General features: G+C 34.8%; 1 protein-coding gene across 1 annotated transcript in view; it reads left to right on the top strand.

Moving 5' to 3' along the window:
• The window catches only part of LOC135226158 (obscurin-like), a 432,842-nt gene that overhangs the window by 237,559 nt on the left and 184,808 nt on the right, over positions 1-10,475 (top strand). Inside the window, 3 exon segments of the mRNA XM_064265599.1 lie at positions 5,976-6,068; positions 7,337-7,501; positions 8,553-8,690. Of these exon segments, the coding sequence (XP_064121669.1) occupies positions 5,976-6,068; positions 7,337-7,501; positions 8,553-8,690 (396 nt within the window).

Below are 10,475 nucleotides of genomic sequence, written 5' to 3' on the forward strand. Positions count from 1 at the left end.
TTATCTTATTTTATGAAAAGAAAGTTATTGTTTCCGGCGTTGTGTCCTTCGCACTTTGTCGTTTCCGCACTTTTCCTGTCCGCCCTCAGATCTCAAAAACTACTGAAGTTAGAGGGCTGCAAACTGGCATGTTGATCATCCACCCTCCAATAATTAAACATTACAAATTGCAGCCCTCTAGCCTCAGTAGTAGTTTTGATTTCATTTAAAGTTAAAGTTAGCCATAATCGTTCGTCTGGCAACGGTGTAGGCCAGGCCACCACTAAGCGATGGTTAAAGTTTCATATAGCATTATACCGAGACCACCGAAAGATAGATAGATTTTAGGTGGTCTTGCTTATACGCTTTGCAGAAAAGTCGAATTGAATTGTTTATTTTTACAAAGCCTTTTCACAGGCAGGCCACCCCTTCTCCCGCCGCACAACCGGAAAATCAATATTTCTCTAGACGTTCCATTCACTCTGTCAATGGGAAGATAAGATGGAAATAAAGCTTTGAAAATGGAAACTCTTTCTAATCCGTCACTGCCTGTTTGGCCAAGAGAAGAAATTGGGGTTTAGGGTGACCACAGGACGAGCCTTTGCGAAATGCAATGTTGACTCCAGTTCGGGTTCCGAGTGTAAGGGGAAAACTTCGTTCCTAGTGGGGAAAACTTCTTAGATCATGTTTACAAAATGGAGGGGGCTAATAAGCGAGTTATTTGGAGTTTTAAAGGGACAGACGCCCCCTCAAAATAAAAAAAAAACTAAATGTCATACTCAAACACTTTTAATCTACTTTGACATTATTGTGTCACGAAGCTTTCCTCAATCTTGTATTACTACAGCTGTGATGTTCAGATCTTTGTTTGGTTTGGAGATGAGAGAGAGATGAGAGACGGAAGAGAGAGAGAGAGAGAGAGAGAGAGAGAGAGAGAGAGAATATAAATCTCAGTTAAGGAGTGATATTCAATTTTTTTTGTATCAGGTTTCCTCGTATGTCAGAAGTGCTTTATTTAAAAAAATAGCTATTCACTTATTCATACTTCCCTTTACTTGTACAAACTCGTACGTCAGTTAATAGTTAATTTTGACTTTCGGGTTTTTTCATAAATGTTCATGAATACGCAAATGTTTTAAGTGTGTCCTGAGATGGATAACCACTTAGGAAGAGTAAACGTTGCTAGTACATAATCCTATGAAACATCAACGATATATAATATAATATATTATATATATAAATATATACTATATATATATATATATATATATATGTATATATATATATATATATATACATTATATATATATATATATATATATATATATATGTGTGTTGTGTGTGTGTGTGTGTGCATATATACATCAATAAACATTTATTATTAAAAACGTTTCGTGTTACTTAAACACATCATCGGTCTGTAAAAAATAATGAAAAATATACAAAATGAATTATCAATTCAAAATACAGGCTCTAAATTAAAAACAATAACTACCACCTGAAAAACAAAGCAAAAAGAAGAAAAAAACAATAAATAACCTGATGTTAAGAAAGGGAAAAACTCACTCATGTCCAGAAAACACTTAGTTTGCTAATATGACAAGTTACAATATTCTTCATATACATGCTCGCCTACCGATTCGGTAGTCCCAATTTCGATTCCCGGGTCAGCCAACGTGGAATCACAAGATTTAATCAGAGGAATTTGCTTCTGGTGATTAGAAATTAACTTCCCGATATAATGTGGTTAGGATCCCACAATAAGCTGTAGGTCCCGTTGCTAGGTAACCAATTGGTTCCTAGCCACGTAAAAATATCTAATCCTTCTGGCCAGCTCAGTGGTCTGGTAAACTAAGATATACTTGACTTTACAATATTCTTCCACTGGTTTGCAACAGGAAAACACGACGCAAATTGGAAGAAATTAATGTTCATCTTATTCACAACAAATAAATTAAAGTTAACCTTATTATTTTATTTATTTTTCAAACTAAGATATACTTAACTTTACAATATTCTTCCACTGACTTGCAACAGGAAAACACGACGCAAATTGGAAGAAATTAATGTCCATCTTATTCACAACAAATAGATTAAAGTTCACCTTATTGTTTTATTAATTTTCTATTTGTTTTCATTCCCAGTTCAGGGTTTAATATTAGGCAGTACAGGTCGAGGAAGGACCCTTGATGTAACAGCCCATTAGAATAGATACCGAAGAGGGGACGAGTGCTCCTCGACCTGAGCTAGTTGGGATAATGTCACTTTTTTCGGGAAAGGATGGAATGTTTCGTGGTGAGGAAACACAACACACATCTAGAGACCTTACCTTATTGATGAAATTTGTTCGTTATAATCTATTGTTGTTTGTCTAGAACTGAGTTCTTTCTTAGATTACTAAATTTCAGTTGAAAGTTCATGACAAATGTTTTTTTTATGACAAATGTCAGAATATTTCAGTCCGTTGAGGACTGAAATATTCTGACATTTCTTCGGCGCAATCGAGCTTTCTATACGGTGTATATTGCTGCATGAGCAGTGGCTCATGAAGCTTTCAGCTTTCAACAACACCCCGGTGGTGACAGACGCACAAATATGGCTAACTTTAACCTTACATAAAATGAAAACTACTAAATATAGAATGCTGCAATTTGGTATGTTTGATGACTGAATGGTGGATGATCAACATACCAATTTGCAGCCTTCTAACCACAGTAGTTTTTAAAACCTTAGGGCGAACAGGAAAAACGCGGACCGACAGACAAATAGTCATCTCGAAGTCTGTGTAAATTAGTCTTTCCACAGAGTTACTGTTTGTAAAGTATTAAATCAAATTAAAGTCAATCATAATATAATGTAGGTCAGTCTGTCCTTGGAAATCTTTCATTACTGGGTTTTTTTTTTGTGCAAATATGAACGTAGGTTATTTCTATCTAGGTACATGACTAGTCAGTCAATCAGTCATTTACATGTAAGTACAGATACAAAAAATATGTATGTATGTATATATGTATGTATGTATGTATGTATGTATGTATGTATGTATGTATGTAGGTGATATTCCCGGCACAATTCTTACGGAGAAATCACTTGAAAACAGTAGAACATCTCACATGTTTGAAAAAAATATCAGCAACAAATTGATATAGAGTGAATGTATTATTCATATTTCAGCAATTAGTTCCCATTAATTATTCACACGCTGCAATTATCTTATTTACTCTAAGCAATCCTTAATTGAAAATGTTTGTACAGGAATTGAATGTCATAAATATGGCAGACAAATGATTTGTTTTGTAAGAGCGTGAAAGTGATTTGGAATGAGTTTGGGAGGGAGGACCTTTTGCTCTCTTCCATAGATTTAATTTATTATTATTATTATTATTTTTTTTGCTCTATCACAGTATTCCAATCGACTGGGTGGTATTTATAGTGTGGGGTTCCGGGTTTCATCCTGCCTCCTTAGGAGTCCATCACTTTTACCTTACTAATGTGCGCCGTTTCTAGGATCACACTCTTCTGCACGGGTCCTCCGGAGCTACTTTCAGCCTCTAGTTTCTCGTAGATTCCTTTCAGGGATCTTGGGATCGTGCCTAGTGTTGCCTATGATAATGGGTGATATTTCCACTGGACCATATCCCATATCCTTCTTATTCTATTCTAAGGTCTTGATACTTATATTATTATTATTATTACTATTATTAGGGTTATTATTATTATTATTATTATTATTATTATTATTTTATTATTATTATTGAAAATGTCTTGCCGCGTATTTTCACACTTATGACACTTACGCTGAGAGCAATCTACGTCTGTCCTTACTTATGACACTGTACATGCAGCCAAAGTTTACATTTTCTACACTACGACACCATTGCGTGTATATATATATATATAATATATATATATATATATATATATATATATATACATAGATATACATATATATATATATATAGATATATATATATATATAGTATATATATATATATATATATATATATATATATATATATATACATATATATATATATATATAATATGTATATATATATATATATATATATATATATGTATGTATGTAGTATGTATGTATGTGTAATATAACTTTACAGAAAATTTTACCCAAGTGTGGGACCTCTAGGCTACTGACAAGTGAATAGATATAGTGAGAAATAGCAATGGATCTTGCAACATCACCGTACCATTACAAGCATATTGCAATTTTTACGTTAAAATTCACGGTCCAGGATGAAATCGCAAAAACCTGATATTCATACAATAAAAAAAAGTAAATGATGCGGAAGGGGAAATAGTAGAAAATAGTGAGAAATTCGCTCTTAATTTTGCAGACGAGAGGAGACAGGAAATTCTCCCTAAACGGAGGGGAAAAGTACTTATTTCCTACCGTTCCCTAGGGGGCGATTTTCATGACTTTTCCCCTGCAGGCTCACGACTCAGTGACGGCACGGAGATTATATATATTTTTTTGTAAACGAAAAAGACCCATTTCCGAGGCAAGAACTTATGATATATAGGTAAAAAAGCAACTCATTTCCTCGTGCCAGGAAATTACGAGAAGCCCGGAAGGCTTTTAGTTCTGAGAGAAGAAAATGAAATATATGGGGAAAAAGTAGTTTTATTTTATGGCACGAAAATAATGATGCTGCGTCCCATAAGCTTCGCAGTCTTGAAATTCAGTCTGCCCACTGAGTAAATATGGTAATAATTATAAGCCTTCTTGGGAACTTAGTTTTAAGAGCAATCCACTGTTTAAAATATGATCCTCCTTAGCAGCGTGGATGGTTCAATGTGAGACAGACGCCTCCCTTAGCCCAGGTTCGAAATTTAGATACCCACTGAATAAATACGATTCTTCTTGGGAACTTAGTCGAAAGAGGAATCCACTGTTTAAAATATGATCCTCCTTAGCCCAGGTTCGAATCCTAGCGTGGGTAAATGATCTCCCAGTTCGTAAGAAAGCATCACAGTGTGAATACGAATCATAGAATCATAGGATGTCAGGTCATCGAGGGTTCGAAATATTTTTATTTTTGTTTGGCCAAAGGTCAACTGTATCGACCCAAGACGAATTCTCCACTTAAACAGGATTGAAAATAAAAAAAAAATATATTTTCCACTTAAATAGGAATCAAAATTGAAAAGAAAAGAAATTTTCATTTTCTCGCAACGAATTCCCAGGACAATTAGAATTTTGTTTTGGCCACAGGTCCATTATCTTGACGTAACGCGAATTCTCTACTTAGAGGAATTAAAGATTTGAGTTTTTTTTTGCCCGAATACTGACATGGGCGAAGGATCTCTCAATTCGTAGAAAAGGGTCTCGGTGTAAAAACGAACCCTGATATAAAATCATTGAGAATTTAATTCCTACTATTTTTTTGGGGGGTTCTCTATTTTTTTTAGGGGTTTTGTGGTCACTGTGTTAATAAAACGAGCCACAGGATATAAAATCATCGGGAATTCGAGTCCTACTATATTTCATCTTGGCGAGAGGTCCACTGTGTTGACATAACACGAATATCTCGCTTTACGGAATTGAAAATACGAAATCATTGAGAAATTCGAGTCCTACTATGGGAGGGGCCAGAGGTCTACTGTGTAAAAACGAGCCATAGGATATAAAATCATCGAGAATTCGAGTCCTACTATATTTCATCTTGGCGAGAGGCGTCCACTGTGTTGACATAACGCGAATATCTCGCTTTGCGGAATTGAAAATACGAAATCATTGAGAATTCGAGTGCTACTATTTTTTTTTTTTTGGGAGGGGGGGGGGGGAGAGGGGGGGGGGTGTTTTTTTTTTTTGGCAGAGGTCTACCGTGTAAAAGCGAACCCTAGGATATAAAATCATCGAGAATTCGAGTCCTACTATTTTTTATCTTGGCCAGAGGTCAGTGTGTTGACATAACATGAATATCTCGCTCTAAGGAGTTGAAAATTTAAAAGAGATTTTTTTCCTTATCTTGCAGGAGTTCAGTCAGAAGTTAGGAGACGACAAGAACCTCCAGGAACATTTGAAACTCCCCATCCAGCGGCTTAACGACTACCAACTCCTCCTCAAGGTATGTGGAGTAGTGGAGTAAAGAGGAGTTATGTAATATAGTTATGAAAGAGGCTAATCATACGTCCTAGAGAGGTGATGCGGTTATGTAATGCATGAGTATGCTAATATACGTTTACTTCTTTTCAAAATGACTTAGATGATTATAAATTCTCAGATTAGTTGGACAAATAAGCCAATTTTATAACCCTGTTGCGAAAAAACTCTTAAACAAGTTAGTTATCAAACAAAGTCATCCTTAAGGCAATTTTGTAAGCCATTTGAATAAGTGTTTATAAAATAAACCAGTTATTTATGTTGGTTATGAAATAGTCCAATGGAATGAGCTATTATATAACACAGCTCAAAATTTTATAAGGCAAATTGAAAAAGTCTTGTATCCAGTTATGTATGTTTGCTCTGAATTAAACCAGTGAAAATTAACAGTTACATTAAACAGTTGTAAAATATGTCAGATGTATATGCTTGTTATAGAAAACAGTACCTTAAGCCAGTTATGAAATATCCAGTTATATGAACCAGTTATAGTATGGCCATGCCACATAAGCCAGTTACAAAATGAACCGTTCATGTTAGCCAGTCATGAAAGATGCCAGTTTTGTATTGTCATTCGGTTTGAAATAGATTGATTAGGACAAATGAAAAGAGGAATATGTCAATTTGAATGTATTGATATTCAAAAGTTGGGGTGGTAGGAAAGTCCTATGGAAGAAAAGCCTAAAAAGCTCTGAAAAAGGTGTTTTCCGTTTGAGTTAAAGATACAGGAATTTTATTAAAAGTAATTGTTCTGTACTGTTTAACTTGCACATTATTAATTTTTTCATTTTCATGCTAATAGAGAAATCATAAATATCCTATCCTAAAATTCTTGTATCATTTACTCAACGCGAAACACCTTTTTCAGACTTTTTTTTTAGGCTTTCTTACTCCACAAAAAAAAAAAAAAGCATAAATCATGCATGCAAAGGTACTTTCAGTAAGTTCAAAAGAGTGATCAGGTAGATTTAACAAAATACACTGTCGTTTTTGTTCAATATCTTATATTCCAGACAGTTTATAATGAAAGAAGCAATATTTGCAAAGTGATAATACATGAAACAGTCGTCTTATGAACACACCAAGCCTCCGAAGAATTAGTGTATCACCGTTTACAGTGTAAATATCCAATTATCTTGAATACTGCAGCTTCATTACAGCTTTCGCCTTCACTCTTTCTTCTCCAGCTTAACGTCAAATCAAATTACATATTTTTATTCTCGTCCTTTGCAGGAGTTGGTGAAATTTACCTCGAAACTCGGGGAGGAAACCAACGACCTTGAGAAGGCGTATGAGTTGATGCAAACTATCCCCCAGAGGGCTACAGACGCTAAGTTTATCACCTCCATCGAAGGTTTCAAAGGAAACCTCTTCAAACTCGGCAGACTTATCAGACACGTAAGTGTATCTCTCTCTCTCTCTCTCTCTCTCTCTCTCTCTCTCTCTCTCTCTCTCTTTTAGTATTTTAACCAGATCAAAATATTCTAAAGTATCGTTAATTGTAAACGTCACTTTTGGCTCTCTCTCTCTCTCTCTCTCTCTTTTTCTCCTGGCTCTCTCTCTCTCTCTCTCTCTCTAATTAGTATTTAACCAGATTCAAAATATTCTTAAAGTATCTTTTGTAATGTCTGTCTCTCTCTCTCTCTCTCTCTCTCTCTCTCTCTCTCTCTCTCTTTTCTAACCAGATCAAAATATTCTAAAGTATTGTTAATTGTAAACGTCCCTCATGCTGGTTCTCTTTTCCTTCTTCTTTCTCTCTTCCTCTCTCCTTCTCTCTCTCTCTTCTCTTTTTCCTAACCAGGATTCAAAATATTTCTAAAGAATTGTTAATTGTTTAAACGTCCACTGCTTTGGTTGCAAGGTCTGAAGGTCCCCACCAGGCTTGTTACCCATTCTAGCACCTAACCCCTTGTGTCTTAGGTCACAGAGTCACTTAAAAACCTCTTCTTTTCAAATGTAAACATAAAAAATATTCCACAGTATTGTTGACAAATATTATTATTACTATTATTATTATTCAGAAGATGAACTCTATTCATATGGAACAAGCCCATCAAAGAGGCCACTGAATTTAAATTCAAACTTCCAAAGAATATTATATTATTATTATGATTATTATTATTATTATTATTATTAGTTATTATTATTAGTATATTCGGAAGATGAACCCCAGTCATATGGAACAAGCCCATCAAAGAAGCCACTGAATTGAAATTTAAACTTCCAAAAGATATTATTATTATTATTATTATTATTATCCAGAAAATGAACCCTATCCATAGGGAACAAGCCCACCAAAGGGACCACTGACTTGAAATTCAAACGTCCAAAGAATAAAACAGTGTCCATCAGAAAGAAGTAACAATACAGAAAGGACGAATGACCCATTAAGAAAGAAGACGTTGAATTAACAGACGATAACCAAAAGCACCCTTTTGCACATTTCCAGGACTGGTTTAACGTCAGAGAAGCCGGTCAGAAGCCACGAGAGAGATACCTGTTCCTCTTCAAGGCGAGGATCCTCATCACCAAGGTCAAGAGGATTTCTGAGGACAGGTCCATCTTCATCCTCAAGGATATCATCCGGGTGAGTAGAAGGATATTCTCCACTTTCCCTTGGCATCTTGTAGGACTCCTGTCGTAGGGTATATCATTAAACCAGTAGGATTTTCTACTTTGTCAGAAGGGCCTTCTCCACTGTAGGACTCCTCTCGTAGGGTATATTATTAAACCAGTAGGATTTTCTACTTTGTCAGAAGGACCATCTCCACTGTAGGACTCCTCTCGTAGGGTATTTTATTAAACCAGAAGGATTTTCTACTTTGTCAGAAGGACCTTCTCCACTGTAGGACTCCTCTCGTAGGATGTCATTAATTTAGAAGGGTTTTCTAGTCTGTTAATGGTACTATAGGATGCCCCCAGTAGGATATCCTCAAGGGAAGTGGGTGGGATGTCCCTTCTTAGTTGGTGCCGCTGTAGGATGCTTCATGTAGGATGGTAGCTTTACCCTGAGGAGGAGATTTCCTTTATTAGTTCTTGATCATAATTTTGGGCCTTCTCAGTCTGTGTTTGTCTATAGGGTATAGTTTTCTTTGCAGACATTTTTTTTCTGCCAAATTTGTACCTTGTCAGTGTTTTTATATATAGTTTTTATCTACGTACATTGCATAAGGACTTTCGATTCAATGCCCTTTACTTTGCTAAGTCAAGGACATTGAGTCGAAAGGCCTCGCTCACAGTACTCCTTCGTTTCGCTCTCCTTCTTGGCTTTTGGCTTTATTTATACATTCATTGCGTTCCAAATTTTCGTGAGTTCGTTCATAGATATATATATGATATATATATACATATATATATATATATATATATATATATATATATATATATATATATATGTATTTATATCTGTGTGTGTGCCTCTGTGTATATATGTAATGTTTTCCCAAGGTTTATGCAAAAAGGCGTTCATAAACACCACACCCTTGATTGCTAATGAGTGACTAATGATTTCACCTTAATGAACGCGAAGAAGCCCTGACCGATATGATGTTTCTAAAAATATATAATTCGCTATTTTCCAGCAAAAAAAAAGAAAAAAGAAAACGCGATTAACGAACCGTTTTCCTGGTTCTCTCTATCTCCTCTCTCGGATTCTCTTACCAAAACCTTTTTACCCCAATTTGCGATCTCTGTTTAAACCCCAAAGGAGAGATTAATGGCTTAAAAGGGTATTGGGGTCGCTCTTACCTTCTGGCCTTTGTATGAGTAGTTTCGGATAAACGTCTAGAATTCGACTGATATTCATTTTGAATCTGGTTAAAGGAAGATTCCTGTAAGGATTTGCGTACGGGATTCATAATAGGAATTAGATATGCATGTGTTTACTTGTGTGTATGTATGTGTGTATGTATGTATATATGTATGTATGTATGTGTTTACTTGTATGTATATCATATATGTATATGTATGTATATAATCAGATATATATATTTGTATATATATATATATATATATATATATAGGTAGGTATATTTCTATATATGTATTTCTGTCTATATAATTATATAGTATATATATACATACATATATATATATACATATATATATATATATATATATATATATATATATATTATATATATATATATATATATATACTTCTAGGGCACAATTTTTCACGGATACAACATTCATTGAATAGAATGGCTTTTTCACTGTTTACCAGCTTTTTTGAAATTGATTCATATTTTCTAATTATTTTCTTCACTTCATTGTTCAGGTACTAATGGACACAATAATGGGTTCTTCTATTTACTTCAGTATTTTTACAAAAACGCGACAGCTGTTTCGTCAACCTATACGTATTGACGTT

Source organism: Macrobrachium nipponense, chromosome 14 (assembly GCF_015104395.2).
Source record: "Macrobrachium nipponense isolate FS-2020 chromosome 14, ASM1510439v2, whole genome shotgun sequence".
NCBI lineage: Eukaryota > Metazoa > Arthropoda > Malacostraca > Decapoda > Palaemonidae > Macrobrachium > Macrobrachium nipponense.